The sequence below is a fragment of the Esox lucius genome, chromosome 9, assembly GCF_011004845.1.
Source record: "Esox lucius isolate fEsoLuc1 chromosome 9, fEsoLuc1.pri, whole genome shotgun sequence".
Lineage (NCBI taxonomy): Eukaryota > Metazoa > Chordata > Actinopteri > Esociformes > Esocidae > Esox > Esox lucius.
The window spans coordinates 21,206,462-21,223,646 of record NC_047577.1 but is presented as its reverse complement, the minus strand read 5'-3'; the positions used below and the strand labels follow the sequence as shown (position 1 = coordinate 21,223,646).

General features: G+C 43.3%; 1 protein-coding gene across 2 annotated transcripts in view; it reads left to right on the top strand.

Annotated features, from left to right (window-relative positions):
- LOC105012315 (protein jagged-1b-like) overlaps positions 1-14,392 on the top strand; it is a 33,037-nt gene extending 18,645 nt beyond the window's left edge. The window contains exons 12-26 of one of the 2 annotated variants that reach the window (XM_010873055.5): positions 437-610; positions 1,326-1,476; positions 2,278-2,442; positions 3,614-3,727; positions 3,981-4,094; positions 4,366-4,476; positions 5,747-5,863; positions 6,154-6,181; positions 6,559-6,644; positions 7,425-7,538; positions 7,898-8,007; positions 8,156-8,383; positions 8,588-8,719; positions 11,923-12,073; positions 12,414-14,392. In XM_010873055.5, coding sequence (XP_010871357.2) covers positions 437-610; positions 1,326-1,476; positions 2,278-2,442; positions 3,614-3,727; positions 3,981-4,094; positions 4,366-4,476; positions 5,747-5,863; positions 6,154-6,181; positions 6,559-6,644; positions 7,425-7,538; positions 7,898-8,007; positions 8,156-8,383; positions 8,588-8,719; positions 11,923-12,073; positions 12,414-12,961 — 2,343 coding nt within the window. In that variant the 3' untranslated portion in view covers positions 12,962-14,392. Of the gene's footprint in view, positions 1-436; positions 611-1,325; positions 1,477-2,277; positions 2,443-3,613; positions 3,728-3,980; positions 4,095-4,362; positions 4,477-5,746; positions 5,864-6,153; positions 6,182-6,558; positions 6,645-7,424; positions 7,539-7,897; positions 8,008-8,155; positions 8,384-8,587; positions 8,720-11,922; positions 12,074-12,413 lie in introns of both variants that reach the window. The other variant, XM_010873053.5, reaches the window with a different exon arrangement.
- Positions 14,393-17,185: the final 2,793 nt, after the last annotated feature.

The window sequence follows — 17,185 nt, the reverse complement described above, 5'->3', positions numbered from 1 at the left end:
ACATATTTCACCTCCTGGCATAATGTTTTTGGCCTATGTGTTTCCCTCCCCACCCTTTCCCCGCTTTATGGTCGTTTTAAAAATAGCAAAGTGCTGAGACATGCTTTCAGAACACAGACATGACCGAGTTGCTTGAGCAATGGTAACAAAGCGGGGCAGAAAGACATAAAAGGGGGGAGGGGGGGGGTGAGAGTGGGAGAGAAAGAGAAGGAAAGTAGGAGGAAAGCCTCCATGACTTCAATAGATCAGATTACCATAAACATTCTTGTCCCCTGCCAGGAAAAAGAAATCGGCCTTAATTCCTTTCAAACGGTGTTTGTTTGTTTTGATCTCTTCCTCCCTTTCACGGTGGGTTGTCCCCCGCTCACCCCCAGAATCCCAACCCCGTTTCCCTGCCTCCCACACCACCCTCACCATTTTCCCTATCCCTCCCCAGGACATGGTGAACGGGTACCGCTGTCTGTGTCCGCCAGGCTTCAGCGGTGAGCACTGCGAGAAGGACGTGGACGAGTGCGCCAGCGGACCTTGCCTAAGCGGTGGCCGCTGCCAGGACGATGTCGACGGCTTCCAGTGTCTGTGCATGCCCGGCTTCTCGGGCCACCTCTGTCAGGTGAGCAGAGACTGGCTCTTTACTCCACCCCAAGGCCACCCAGAGGCCCGAGTCCTCTCAAACCACTCAACACCGATCAGTCTGTGTTCTGTTCCGGTAGTGGTTCATGGTTAGGATTGGTGGTGGCTTATTCTGATTTTAGACCTTATCTTGAATAATTCCAGTCACCCAAAACTGCTGATCCTCTTTACACCTGAATTGGAGAAGGTTGATATTACCAATGAGATCTGTGGATGATCTATAAATGTTTTACCTCCCGCCACTTCTGCAATGGTAACAAAGCGCCATCTCCTCACCATGATCTCTTTTCATTCACAACCTCTTCAATTCTTTCCCTCTTTTTATTCTCCTGTTGCTCTGTTTCTTTTCTCTTTTTTTTTTGCCACCTTCCACTGTAATTGCACACCCGCGTTTCTCCCCGCAATTGTTTGCAACTCTAAACCAGAGCTTTGTCGCGCTTGTTAATGCGCTCGGGCGGCTCGCCGACAGAAAAACTTCCGTCTGGGCTAAGTCTGTCTTTTATTTTCTTGACACCTCTTCCACTGACCCCCCCCCGTCCCCCTACCCACTCCCCACCGCAAAGCGATTGTTTACGTGTTGCTGTGGTGAAGTGTAAAGTGAGTTACTATGGAGAAGGTAAAATGGCAAGTATTATTTTACATGGCTCATGTGTAAACTGCTTTCTGATTTTTTTTGTCCCTCTTGCCCCTCACAGTTGGATATAGACTACTGCATGGAGAGCCCGTGTCAAAACGGGGCCCAGTGTTTCAACCTGGCTACTGACTACTTCTGCAAATGTCCCGAAGACTACGAGGGCAAGAACTGCTCCCATTTGAAGGACCACTGTCGCACCACACCCTGCAAAGGTTTCTATTCTGTTATCGTTTTGGGGGGAATTTAGCCTTCTGGTATGTGTTATCTTTACAGCACTGTAAAGCCTGCCTGTTTCCAGAGTTAGCCAAGCTAGCAAAACTGGCTAGGCTAATGAAAGCTAACACCACACTGTTTCGAGGCCACTTCTTTCCCTTTGCTCCTTTATAGCCAACTGTAAAGGAGAGAGGGGCCGTTTGAGCCCGCAGAGCCTGTAAGATAATCCACCAGCTCAAGGCCATTGTGCTGGGTGTGTGTCACGCCATTGTGCGCGGGGGCCTAGCGTCAGCGAGCCTGCATGGCACTAACCTGTTCGCCGCCAGTCCCCCAGGTCCTCGTTACCATGGGAAGGGTTAAGATTTGGTTTCATGTTTTTCGAGCCACCACTGCCGCCAGAGTCCTTTCTTTTTGGACACTCCCTTTCATTAAATGCCTCAGTTTCCATGTTTCCTCCCCTTTGTTACAAGCCTTTGTCTCAACAAAACGTCCCAGAGAAATCTGTGAAACTGTGTGCTTTTTACTACTCTGTGGGACCCCGGTCATACTCTTGTCCTTTTGTTCAGCAACGAGTTTTGAGTCCAACAAGAGACATACGCCGAAACTGAAAGAAATGTTGGGCCTTGTCATGAGTTATTTATATGACCTTGTATTATTGCTCACTGTAGCAGTGAAAACATTTGTTAGGATTTATATGATGTGTGGCATTATCAACATTGTGTTTTTGTTGTCTTCGGGGTGCTTTACATTGTGTAACATCAGCACAATTTCCTAAACCTAACCCTGCCTCTCACCATCAGTGATTGACAGCTGCACGGTTGCGGTGGCGTCCAACAGCACCCCAGGGGGCTTGCGCCTGATTTCGTCCAATGTGTGCGGGCCCCATGGGCGTTGCCGGAGCCAGGCTGGCGGCCAGTTCAGCTGCGAGTGCCAGGAGGGCTTCACCGGGACCTACTGCCACGAGAGTAAGTGACCTCCAGACATCCCCTAATTCCTGCAAGGTTTGAAGAGTAATAGGTGGCCACGTGGGGCCAGGTGGATGGACGTGTGGCCAGGTGGATGGACGTGTGGCTAGCAAGATGGTTGGATAGGTGGAGCTTTGGATGGCTATGGAGGTGGCTTCTTTCTAAAGGAATGGTTCAGCTTCAGGGTGTGCTGAAAAAGGCAAGAAAAGGCCATAAAAGGTGGCAGCGATATGAGGTTGAAGCGGAGGGCAGAGCAAGAAGGAAGCTTGTAGTTTAACCAGACTGTCTTTGCAAACCCTCTTTTGACTCCAGTACACTCAGATACTTTCATTATCCGTCATAACAAGCGTTCCAGGAGCCTAAAAAACGATCTCCCTCTGTCACGACGCATGCAGCCTTGGGTTCAAAGTGTGCTATCACAAACCCACCTTAATGCAAACAGTGACTTTGTCACCCCCGACACTTCCTTCAGGGGTAGAGTAACGACCTCCCCCTTGACTGTAACTATTAGCAATAGCAGCGCTCTCCCTGTTTGATGGATGACCGTTTTTAGCTGCTGGCCCCCTAGCCCAGGAAGGTCAGGCGGGCTGGCCCAGCCGGTCACTGGGTTATCTGTTCTAATGGGGGACTGGAGGCCCCAGGCAAGGCCTATCCTGTCTCACAGACCAGGGCCTTGATTAATGACCCTGCCCAGCCTTCGCTAGCCTGTCAGGGGGTGAGGAAGTTGTTAAATGAGAAGGGGCCCACATTGCCTCGTCTTTCCCACCCACCACACACACACCCAACACCAAAGCTCTCTGTTGTGGGTGTTGGTTACAGCGGGGAGTTTTTGGGAAGGGATTTTGGTGGAAGGTTACTTGACCGGAGATGACAGCCAAAATAAATGGGGCCCCATTCTTTCTACATTTGTAATTGTTTATTTGTTTTGTGGCTTCTAATGAAACCCATTTGAATCACCCAAAACAAATGGGCCGCTAGGGAGCCTCCAAGGCATCTGTTGGATGAGAAAGTTTCGAATGTGGAAACAATGCAAGTTCTTCACATGTTCTACAAAACTCTAGGACAGGGCTACTCTAATCCGGCCAAAAGGACAAAACGTTTCAAGTTCCCATTTTTTCCTGGTACATTGTGCATGTTCTCATGCTGTTACCTCTCGCTCTCTCCCTTTCAGATATTAATGACTGTGAGAGCGGCCCATGTCAGAATGGGGGAACGTGTATTGACAAAGTCAGCTTGTACCAATGCATCTGTGCTGAGGGCTGGGAGGGACCTAATTGCGAGAACAGTGAGTTTAAATGTCTTCGCACCACAAGTTACTTAATTTCATAACCAGTTTGTCATTACACCCAGTAGATTACATGTAACATTTTACACATGCATTCCAAGTACATAAATATATAATGAACATGATGTTCTCCTATGTTGTTGTTTTTTATGCCTTTAAAGTAACATGGTGGATATGGGGGATAACAACGGCCACATTGAAACCTGTTGAGCTGTTCCTTGTTTTGACCCTTCGTGTTCGGTCTCCTCCGCAGACATCGACGACTGCAGTACCAACCCTTGTCGCAGCCGTGGCACATGCCGGGACCTGGTCAACGACTTTTACTGCCAGTGCAGGAATGGATGGAAGGGCAAGACTTGTCACTCAAGTAAGCCTCCTGAACTATAATTACTTGTGCTTTTCCAGCATTGCACGCTTGGTGTGAGCCCTGGGGCGGCCGTGGTTTGTTTTAAAATGTGTTGCGGTGTGAAGAATGTTTGCATGCTTGTACGTGTGCAAAAGGGAGTGTGCATGTTAGGTTGTAGGTATATAAGATATTGTTGGTATGTGTTTGGACTAAATTGTTTTCCAAAATGTGCTTTAGTGATACAGTCAATGTTTAAAGATTGCTAACATTAAGTCATTATTACTTTCAGAAGACAGTCAATGTGACGAGGCTACGTGCAACAATGGTGGAACATGCAATGACGAGGGAGACACTTTCAAATGCATGTGTTCAGCCAATTGGGAGGGAGCTACCTGTAACATTGGTAGGTAATTTATTCTGTATAATACTAGCTGGCTCCGCCTCAATCCATGTGTCCTGCTCAATCCATGTGTCCGGCTAAAGATGCTCATACATGCGTTTTGTTAGAATAACAGGAGAGTTTGCTAACAAACAAAAGGCTACCTAACTACCCATTTGCTAGTTAGGTAGCTAACATCATACAGTACAGTAGCTTCATCTACCTGTGGGTTACTTGAACAGACTGGGTCTAAACACTATTACCAATGAGAGCAGCCTTATAAATGACAAGTATTGATATGATGACATTACATCTTGCTAGTTATCTAACTGAAACCAATTATTTAATTTCCCTCTATCAGCTAGTTTGCATATTCTGCAGCCATCCAATCTAGTTTGAAGAAGTACCGGGTAGCTGTATGACCGCAATGCAGCTGCCTACTGTGCAGCATCTGCAAGTGTGTGACAGAACTGTACTAACATCACATAAATAGAGTGTATGACACCATCTAGGTCTTTCTGTGTCAAAATTGACATGTTAAATAATATTATTCAACTTGTCAAATAACGGATACCTTGTTAGATATCATTTAATTTCAGTAGAAAAAGTGACTGCTATCCACATGGAACATTATTGAAAATGTCTTGGTTTCTAGCCATTATACATTTTGCATCTGGCTGGCACCAATGCAACCAACCTGTAAATAATGACCAAAGGATGAATGTTTCATATTGTTAGTAATGGTTATGTCATCCATGAGACTAGACGTCACTTGTTCTACTGAAATGAAGCTAGCCAATTACCAAGCCCTTTTTGCCCTGAAGAGAAACAGTTTGCATCCATCAGCTAGAAACTTGAAGTGGAATAAAAAAATACTTTCAGTGCAGTGACATGCTCTAGAGGAAATTATGAGACGGAAATATGTGTTTTAACCAGAGACAGGGATTTGGCCAGCGGTGAGTCTACAGCTGGATTGCCCTCTACACTGCAGCCGCCATTAAAACTTTCAAGGGTACATTAGTAGCTAGCAATATAGTTTAATGTAGCTACTTATGTTAGCCATCAGTATGGCTACAACAAGGTCCATGAAAAGGATAAAGGTTGTTTGCCCATGTAGCATTTGCTAGTTAGCAGGCCAGCTAAAGGTTGTGTTTACTTTTGTAGCATTGCTTCGCAAACAGAATTGCTAAAGGTTGTTTGCCTGTTAGCTAGCATGTTGTCTAAAGGTTGTTTTGTTGTTTGGTGTTAGCTAACTAGCTAGCAGGAAGGTTAAAGGTTGTGTTTGTTTCTCTAGCGAAAAACAGCAGCTGTCTGCCCAGTCCGTGTGAGAATGGAGGCACCTGTGTGGTCAGTGGAGATACTTTTACCTGTGTCTGCAAAGAGGGCTGGGAGGGCCTGACCTGCAATCAAAGTGAGTGACCCCAGGTTGTCTGCACTTTTTAGTGACTGAAGTAGCAACAGTAACTAAAAATGTTTAGTGATGACTTGTTATCCTGTGTTCCTTACCATTTGATAACTGAAATGTACAGCAGCATTACATGTTGACCTGCTTTGACCTGGCCTTTTTATATATAATTTGTTTTGATTAATGTGGGTTTTTGTCTCTGGTATGTGGCTTCTCAGCTTGCCACAAATGCTTCTTGAGTTAGATTTCTGCACTACCCAACACTGTCTAACCAAGCTTTATTTATGATTTTACAGATTCCAATGACTGCAATCCCCACCCATGGTAAGTGAATCCCAAACCAAATTAGCCCCAGTAAACATATCTGGCCTCAGGAACGTCCCGCTGCTGATAATACAAGCACGGTCACACAGACACACAAATACAAAACCACCTACTCACATATGCACTCAGCATAAAATAAAATAAATTAAAACTTGTTTGTACAATAATTTGTCACTTTCTGCTGTCAGTGCTGTTTCAAGAAGAATACAAATGTGTTACTTCTAGAAACTGTTTTGTGGTGAAATCTTAGAAAGAAAAAGTAATTTTGACTAACCCAAAATTAGTTACTTTTAAAGAAATGCATTCTATTTCCCAGACATTTGGCCAATTGAGATTGGTTAAGAGCTATAACCCCTGACCTTTCTCTATCTCCGCAGCTATAACAGTGGAACTTGTGTGGATGGAGATAACTGGTACCGGTGTGAATGTGCCGCTGGATTCGCAGGACCAGACTGCAGGATTAGTGAGTTAACCCTTTGCATCCCCCTCCCTACTCTTAAGCTGTGACAAAAGTCAAAGTTAAGTCGAGGCTAAGTCGGGTTTATGTCTCAAGGATTTGATGGCGCTTGTAGGACAAAACAATGGAGGACAAGGCTTATGGACTCTTGGGTAGATCAGTTCACACTGCTCTTAGCCCTTTGATCCAGTTAAAGAGAGCTTAGGAGAAAGTATTGACTAACACCAAGAACTACATGTACATTTCAGTCTTGTGTGAATTCATTTTAGTTTGTGAGTTTCTGTAGCACAACATCTGATATGTTTGTAATTAGCGCAGTTTTGGTTTGTGGCTATGGAAAATATCAGTCTCAGGCAAATGGTTCCAAAACATGTATTGCGTTTCCTATGGAAGAAACGACTTTAGCAGTTGCTCAGTCTGTTCATCACTTGGATTGATGGACCGCTGCATCCAGTGTTGCCCTGTATACAGTATTTTCGTGGAAAAATATGTCTACTTTCAAAACAATCTTGCATGTGAAAATATGGTGACAGGTTTTGGGGCCACTTCTAAATTAAACAATAAATTCTAATGCGATTTCCTCTAACCAGACTACTGACTTTATTATGCATGTGTCAACTCTTCTTTTGCTGCGAAATTTATGTGCTAGTTTTCAAGCTTTCTGAGTGGGTATTTTGGCAGCTGGAAATGCTAGACCTGGCAATCACGTTTGCATGTATACGATTTCTGAATCAAAGTGCCAGAAATGTACCGGTATCTTAACGGTTGCCAATCGTTTCCCCTCAGACATCAACGAGTGCCAGTCATCACCTTGCGCAATTGGGTCAACCTGTGTGGATGAGATCAACGGCTACCGCTGTCTGTGTCCGCCAGGGAGGAACGGCCCTCGATGCCAAGAAGGTAAAGAAACGACACACTATGTGTTCCTTTGGAACCGATTTTGTATATAATTGTATGCCATCACCGTAACATCATGGGAACAGGAGTCTCTAAACCAGGGCCGCCCAACCCTGTTCCTGGAGATCTACCATCCTGTAGGTTCTCTCGCCCTAATCTAGCCTGATTCTGATAATTAGCAGGATTAAAAGCTAAATCAGGTTGGTCACAACTAAGGTTGGAGAGAACCTACAAGACAGCAGAAACAGGGTTTGGCCTCCCTGAATTAAACACACAACATGTCTAAGATGTTGGGCATTTATTGCAAATGCTTCAAGTTCAACCACGGTGGTAGACTAAAAAGGCCACCTCTTGCTTTTTAGTCACTGGGAGACCCTGTGTGGTCAATGGTCGGGTGGCCGCAGACGGGACCAAATGGGAGGACGACTGCAATACCTGCCAGTGCAACAATGGGATGGTCTCTTGTACAAAGGTATGAAGCATCAGATTTTACAACAAGCTGGCTTTTGGATTTGTTTAATACCATATTTTAAATGGATGCAAGTAGGCTTTACACTGAATTACCTCAAATGGTCACCACCGCTTGACCCCAATTGACCATGTTCTGGGCCCCCATCCAGATATGGTGCGGTCCCAAATTCTGCCGGGTCCACGGTAAAAGCCGTGGCGAGTGTCCAGTCGGTCAGATGTGTGTGGCTGTCCGGGAAGAGCGCTGTTTTGTCAAGCCCTGCACCAGCCAGGGCGAGTGCTGGTCGGCCTCCCACAGAACCCCGCCTCGCGCCAAATGCCACTCCGAGAGCAACTGTGCCAACGTCACCTTTACCTTTAACAAGGACACAATGACACAGGTGAGTTGGCATTCAAGCATCGTCATACCAATCTTAGTTGTCTTGGATCAGTAAAAAACGATTTAAATTTAAACTGGAAATGATAGAAAAACCTTGGAGAAGCCAAAAAACCAGTGCAGTTTTCCATTATAACAGTGAAGCCGATATTTTCACACGGGTGAATTTAAATATCTAACCTTTGATGCGTGTATGTGTGGGTGGCAGGGTGTGACGGTGGAGCATATTTGCAATGAGCTGCGGAGCCTGTACGTGGTGAGGAACCTGTCGTCGGAGTACTCTGTGTCCATGACCTGCGAGCCATCAGCCACTGCCAACAACGAGATTCATGTAGCCATTGTAAGTACTGCTTGGCTGAAAATTGTTATACCAGAGATTTGAATGTGTTGTGAGACATGAGTGCTGATACAAGCAATTGCTGTTAATGTAAATATGTAATTGCTGTTAAAAAATACTTTTTAATAAATCGCTATCAAAATAATGCTATACATATCATTATCATCTTTTTATGATGATACTTGCTTATTTGATGTGATATAAAAGCATAAATAAAATGGTTACATAAATATGGTGCAATACAGTACTTGCACTGGTTGGTTGACTGGCTTCTTGTGTCAATGCTAGCAAGCGCTTAGGCAGGTGTGGTTAACATGACACTTACTGTCGACAAGCCATGTCTGTATGGTTTCTTTATCCGTATTCATGGACTATGTCATGGACATGGTCAGTTAATGGTTTCTCCCTCTTCACAACATGATAGGCGATAGTAATATTTTTTTCAATTTGTCTGCATGCCACCTCATGTATTCGGTGCAGGCAGACGTTCATTGGTGCAGCTGCAGGGTTGTCAACAGCCCGTTTGGCCGCAATACATGCGACATGCTGCAGGGAGTTAGGAGCAGGTTTTCAGTAGTTTTTTGTTCCCTTAATGAACGACTCTGCCTTATCGGCTTTTGTTGGGAACACACAACATGAACGGCAGTACATTTGTCCCTTGACATTGTTTTTTAGTCCATGCAACCTGTTCTTTCCACAAAAACAAAAATGATTGCGTCTGCTTTCGCTTCTGTGATGCTATGTTTGGGTGCTACTCTAGAATGCACTATGATTGGTCAAAACAGACAAGCCATCTAATATTATTGGTCAGAAAGATGACATTGGTGCTTCACCACACGAGGGGGGAGAAGCACCTTGTTTAATGCGAGAACAAGTGAAAGATTTAAGCAGGAAGAGTGACAAAAATGACATGCAAACATTTAATATGATCATACGAATTTAAATGGGGAATTTGAGCACTGGCCCGTGACTGTCTTTGTCTGCTGGCCCGACGTAAGGTCTTTCTGGCCTTGGGCCAGCTGGCCATCGTTAATGTTGAGCCCTGCTTCATTCAATCTTTTACCTATTCCATCTTATCTCATGCAATATCAGAATTAGTCTGTAGTGCTATTATCTGGGTGGTAGTAGTAATATATATATATCTCACAAAAGTGAGTACACCCCTCACATTTTTGTAAATATCTTTTCATGTGACAACACTAAAGAAATGAAACTTTGCTACAATGTAAAGTAGTGAGTGTACAGCTTGTATAACAGTGTAAATTTGCTGTCCCCTCAAAATAACTCAACACACAGCGATCAATGTCCAAAACAAAAGTGAGTACACCCCTAAGTGAAAATGTCCAAATTGGGCCCAATTAGCTCTTTTCCCTCCCCAGTGTCATGTGACTCGTTACAAGGTCTCAGGTGTGAATGGGGAGAAGGTGTGTTAAATTTTGTGTCATCACACTCACACTCCCTCATACTGGTCACTATAAGTTCAACATGGCACCTCATGGCAAAGAACTCTCTGAGGATCTGAAAAAAGAATTGTTGCTCTACATAAAGATGGCCTAGGCTATAAGAAGATTGCCAAGACCCTGACACTGAGCTGCAGCACGGTGGCCAAGACCATACAGCAGTTTAACAGGACAGGTTCCACTCAGAACAAGCCTCGCCATGGTCGACCAAAGAAGTTGAGTGCACGTGCTCAGCATCATATCCAGAAGTTGTCTTTGGGAAATAGATGTATGAGTGCTGCCAGCATTGCTGCAGAGGTTGAAGGGGTGGGGAGTCAGCCTGTCAATGCTCAGACCATACGCCGCACACTGCATCAAATTGGTCTGCATGGCTGTCGTCCCAGAAGGAAGCCTCTTCTAAAGATAATGCACAAGAAAGCCCGCAAACAGTTTACTGAAGACAAGCAGACTAAGGACATGGATTGCAGGAACCATGTCCTGTGGTCTGATGAGATCAAGGTAAACTTATTTGGTTCAGATGGTGTCAAGCGTGTGTGGCGGCAACCACGTGAGGAGTACCAAGACAAGTGTGTCTTGCCTATAGTCAAGCATGGTGGTGGGAGTGTCATGGTCTGGGGCTGCAAGATTGCTGCTGGCACTGGGGAGCTACAATTCATTGAGGGAACCATGAATGCCAACATGTACTGTGACATACTGAAGAGCATGATCCCATCCCTTCAGAGACTGGGCCGCAGGGCAGTATTCCAACATGATAACGACCCCAAACACACCTCCAAGCCTTGCTAAGGAAGCTGAGTGTAAAGGTGATGGACTGGCCAAGCATGTCTCCAGACCTTAACCATATTGAGCATCTGTGGGTCATCCTCAAATGGAAGGTGGAGGAGCGCAAGGTCTCTAACATCCACCAGCTCGGTGATGTCGTCATGGAGGAGTGGAAGAAGACTCTAGTGGCAACCTGTGAAGCTCTGGTGAACTCCATGCCCAAGAGGGTAAAGGCATTGCTGGAAAAGGATGGTGGCCACACAAAATATTGACACTTTGGGCCCAATTTGGACATTTTCACTTAGGGGTGTACTTACTTTTGTTGCCAGTGGTTTAGACATTAATGGCTGTGTGTTGTGTTATTTTGAGGAGACAGCAAATGTACACTGTTATACAAGCTGTACACTCACTACTTTACATTGTAGCAAAGTGTCATTTCTTCAGTGTTGTCACATGAACAGATATAATCAAATATTTAATGTGAGGGGTGTACTCACTTGTGAGATACTGTATGTGTGTGTGTTTTATATATATGTGTGTGTGTGTGTGTGTGTGTGTGTGTGTGTGTGTGTGTGTGTGTGTGTGTGTGTGTGTGTGTATATGTATATATGTGTGTGTATATATATATGTGTGTGTGTGTGTGTGTGTGTGTGTGTATATATATATATATATATATTAGTACAGTACCCATAGTTGGTTAATTTGAACTACCACGTAAATACTGCAATGCAGTGTGGAATACATTTTTTGAATTCCTGAGAATGTAGAATGTTGCTTGCTCCTGCCAGACAAAAAATAAAATAGAATTATTGATAATAAAAAAAACAATAACCCAAGTCTTATTCTGATAAGTGTTTCTCCTTGGAAAATCGGATGGCAGATGGGCAAGACCGGCAGACCACATTATATTTTTTGTATATACATCTATATTTGAGTCCTGAACTTAGTATCCCAAAGAACTTGGTTTTTGGTTTTGCCTTCCAGTTGACTGAGGAGTCCAGAAGAGGTAACTCCCCTGTCAAGGAGATTACAGACACGATCATTGACCTGGTCAGCAAGCGAAATGGCAACAGCACCATCATTGCAGCCATTGCAGAGGTCCGTGTCCAGAGGAGGAAGAGTCACAACCCCAATGGTGAGCACACACAGCACTGGGGCCCGGTTAGTCTCAGCTGGGACACAAGACCACCAATTAAGGCTGGAAGGTTTTATGTTCCTAGGTTTGCTAAAAATATTTACGACATTCCCAGGTAAATGAATTGAAATTATCTTATAATTTTTTTTTATTGTTCATGGGAACTGCAGCAAAAATTGTAACTTTCCCAAATTTTTATTCCAAACCCTTTTTTCTAGTTTTCGGGACGTTAGTGATTTTAAGTTGTTCATGGGATGGGATAGAGTACTTCTGCTGTCAACTACTGTTTTGGCTGTTGTTATCCACTTTTTACTCATTTAGTCTGTCCTTTCTTCCCCAGCCGACTACTTGCTCCCATTGCTGGTGTCTGTAGTGATTGTCATATGGCTCCTGGCTGTGGCCTCAGCACTGCTGTGGTGCCTCAAGCGGCGCCGGAAGCCTAGCACCCACACGGGTGTCAACACTCAGTCGTTGTCCCCGGTGACACCAGCCGAAGACCCCAACAACGCAGTCAATAACGTGCGTGAGCAGCTTAACCAGATCAAAAACCCCATCGATAAACACGGCCCGACCAATGGCCTACCCCCGGGCAAAGAGCATCCCAACCACCTCCACTATCACTACGAAGACAAGAACTCGCTTGTCAATGCCAAAATTAGGACAAATAACTCTGATGTGGGGAGCCACCATTCGGATGATGAGGAGTCAGAGAAGAGGCTCCAGAAGGCACGGTTCCCCAGGCAGTCGGCATATACGCTAGTGGACCGGGAGGAGCGGAGCCCGCAGCATGTCAGCACAACCGGCAAACATCCGAACTGGACTAACAAACAGGACAACAGAGACTTGGAGTCTGCGCAGAGCTTAAACCGAATGGAATACATCGTATAACGCACAGCCTGGCGACCTTGTCCTGGCCAATTTCACCCCGTTTTAACTGTTTTTCAATCTGTTTATCATAGTTCAGATGTGAACTGAGGGGCGCTCTGAATTTTTTGATACTGTTGTTGTCATATTTTTGAATCAAAAAGTTGTCATTTAGCCTTCACGAAAATTTTAATTTATGTTTCGACAAGCTGGCTCACACTGGCAATAACGGTTGGCTGTGGTTTGGCTGGATTTCAAAGTTGTTCGCGGTCTTTTGCAAAACTAGCTAACTTTGATGCACCACTTCTATTAAAGGAGATATCGATGTAAGTGTAAGAACATCTCTACGTTGTTCGGTAAGCTGCTGGCAAAGGATTTACCACCCTTTTTCCTGTAGTCTTACGAATTGTGTACGATTAATATTTATGTGAGTTTAGCTTGTAACTGGTTTTGTATTTGAACGTGCTTCCACAGCACCACACCACAGCAACTATCTAAAAGATTATTATTTATTCTTTTTCTTTAGGGGCAGGTTGAGTCTGTCAGCAGTTGCTGCCAATATGAAGAATTTAAGTGTCAATGTAGAATGTATAGATCTGTAAATATTTTTTTAATTAATCATTGTGTATATTTGATTTATTAACTTAATAATCAAGAGCCTTAAAATATCATTCCTTTTTTATTTATATGCATTTGTTTAGATTTGAAGGTTTGACAGCTTTGTAAGCTTACAACTTCCTTATTTTTTGATGAAAATATTGTTTCAATATGTTTCATAAATGCCAAAAGTGTTCTTGAAAGAATAGTTTATTTTTTAACAATAGGATGGGCATTTTTGTGCCTGGAAAAAAAACATGTTTTGTACAATGTCTGTTTGAAACCATTTCTATGGTATATTTGCCAGGACTCTTTTGTATGTTCTTGTAACTGGGAGGGAAAAACAAATCAATATGGGTAGAATATGATATTGCTGCTGCAGGGTCATTTAAAACACAATGTGGCTGACACATTGCTTGTCACTGAAATGAATTACTTTTAAGGGAACAAAACATTATTTTGTAGCTTGATGTTTGCCTTCACAGTGTATCAAAAGTGTCATAATTGAAAGAAATTGTACTTTTTAGAGCCTTTGAAAGAAACAAAATGCACACTTTGATGTGTTTGTGATTACTTAGCATCTTATTGCAAATGGTAATAAAGAACAATGAGATACTTGAATAGAGGGGGTCCAATAAGAACACTGTAGAACTGTCATGTGACATGGCCTTTCTATATTGGAGACCATAAGGCTGTGATAAAAAACAAAAAAGTTTCATTTCAATGACTTGCCCTATAGGATTATGATGATGAACATTTTTGCATACATTTCACTTTAGTGTGTTGAGAATTAAAGTCTTTTGGAGGTTGTCCCTGGCAATAAGTCTTGTTTTGTTTTGGAAAGTAATATTTATTAAAAATATTTTGTACAAAAGGACTTCATCTTAGTTTTTTCCCCCGAATTTCTTTCAGTGGTAGTTTCTGGTTAACTGGTGCAGCAACCTCGACAGCATGGCGGATGAGCAGCATTTGCCGTTGAGTGTTAAACAACGACGACTTTGTCTGACAACATCAACCATTCCTCTCTTTCTCTCCATTTCTTACACACACACGCAGAGCAGACATGTGAGAACATTTAAAAGGCCTGCACATAGCCCTAACGTGCGTGGGAACAAACCCGTCTTTCACCCAAATAAACAGCATGAGACACTTGCAAATGCATTTATAGAGGAATCACTCCGAACTGCGGAAAAACAAGCACGCTTTTCCCCATCTCACTCGGCTCTCCTTCACCCTCGGTATGTTGACTTGACCCAGGGTTTGCGTTCTGTCCCTAGCTATTACGCTGCGGTCAAAAAACGAGAAAGTAGCATTTATGTGCGTTTATTTGCAATTATACAAATTACACAAACTTTGTCATTGAAAGGGGATTGTTTTTTACTTATACAAAATGGAGCACGATAGCGAATGCCTTCAAATCTTGAGATGGTTTGGGGAATAGGCAGAGGATGTGGACGATCAGTCAGTTTAGTTGTCCTTTCGGGATTGCGGCTTTCCCTGTTTTTATTCGTCCGCGCCATGTTATTCTTCTGGGATGCAAAGATTCCTCCGAGTGTAACGTTCCCAAGTCATTCTGACCCAAATTGTATCCTACTCCCTATGTGAAACGTATATAATGCATAATATATAGGGATTAGAGTGCTGTTTGGAACGCTCCCTTTCCACAACTGTGGTCTCTCAGCTGACTTCCAGCCAAGGAATGCCAAGACCTCTCTTCCTCGTTTCTCAGCCAGTTGGAGACTCAGCGAAATTTGTTTTTATTGCCCCTGTCTCACTTTGAGGGTGAAGTTATGGGTACTCGTGGGGGGTTGCGGTTTGCATGCGTGTTTGTTTTTTTGTGTTTGTACACATGACTTGCACGAGCGTGTACGTGTATCCACGGATACGGGAACTTAATCAAAACTTTCATGATACACTACCATGATATCCGCTGTCCTTACAGTCTTGCATAAAAACCGAGACAACCCAAACGATCTAGTGTCTGATAGCGCGTTGGGAAACCGTTTAATGGCTAGGAGGTCATGAAATCAAAGCCGCTTTGCTATAACCATTTCAAAGACTCTTTAGAAAACCAAACTAACATCATAGTTATCATCTGTAATACAGCACTCTGCGGACACATGCGGTTGTGGCTATATTAGATTACTTTAATCCGTCACAGAAACCTGATTCTTCTACCTCTACGTTAAAAAGAAAAGTCTGGTATACTCAATTACATGAGTTAAGATGCTCGACATGGCAGTACATTAACTTGTTTGTCATAAGGATGTCGACCGCAGTCGAGTCTTCTAAGCAATGCATTGTCTCTTAACTGTCTGAGAAAAGAGTGGGCTTGTCGGCAAACTCCTGCCTGAAAATGTCCTCAAATAAGTATTTCTCACACGCATGCTTCCAGTCTATGCTATGACAAAGTTGTGAGCCTGCGTGGTGCGCGCGCTTGCATGTACACGAGTGTGCATTCATGCTTTGGCTTGTGTGGCGGTAATGTAGCCTATGACTCAGGCTGGTATTCAAATCCACTATAGAAATGTTTATGCAATGTTTCTTTATTTACAATGTTCATCCAGTGCCCAGACTGTCTGAAAAGTTCGAGCATACCTCTGAGTGGGGGCGCCCTGGTTGTATTTTAGATTGTTAAACAGTCTGTGAGGTAATTAGACCCTTGGAAAAAGAGCTACAGCGTGAATACAGGAATGCGTATTTGATTGAATTGAGGTCTTTTAGTCTGGGATAGAGGGTGTGGGAACTCCAAGAGTCGGACAGAGAAGAGACGCATGTCATCATTCCCTTAGGCTAGTAGTTACCCATAAAGAGGGAAGGAGAAAGAGTCATAAATAACACCATCATGTCAAATTACAGCTTTTGAAGCAGCTGTCTTCCACTTAGCACTCTTTTCTCTCAATCAAGTATATCTTTGACAGTTGTGAAACAACTTGTGATTTCAATGCATTTCACAAATGCCCAATAATGAAAATATAGCATGCAACACTTTTCATTTTGGATGAGTAAAGCATTGACAGTGCGTTGATATGTTATATGGTAATGTGTGTTGTTTTGATATGACATATTCTATGACTATGGTCTGTCCTGTTATTTAGCAATGTTATGTTGGCTGGACTGACCTGCATTTCAACATTTAAATAAAATTTAGCAGTCCCACTTATTCTGTATAAGAGGGTCTGCTAAATGTTATTTAAATTTTTTTGGTTTTGGTGACATAGAGAAGCTATTATGGTTAACTGTATGGCTCAAGGACAACATTATTTTAGTTTTTTTACCTTCCCGGTTTAGGGAATCAATCTAGCTAGTAAATGGTCATTTTCTTTTATCAGTAAGCAATCTGCCTCCCCATTACATTGAGGTATTCCTTTAACTTCCCTCAAGATTTTCTAAATGTTAATGTTATTCATTCCTAAACAAACAGCAGCAACAGACAAACAAGTAAAAAAAATTAAACCTGCTAAATTATCCAGCTCAATATCTGTAGCAAACAAAGGGTATCACTACATGAAAACAACCCCACAATGATCTTAGCCGTGATGCTTCTAATCTGGGTTGGCATTGAATTATGGCCTTAATGACTGAAGTTAAATGCCTTAATTGTACTTCCTATAGCTTTCTATGGTCGTGTGAGGCCGGTTTGTCATTCGT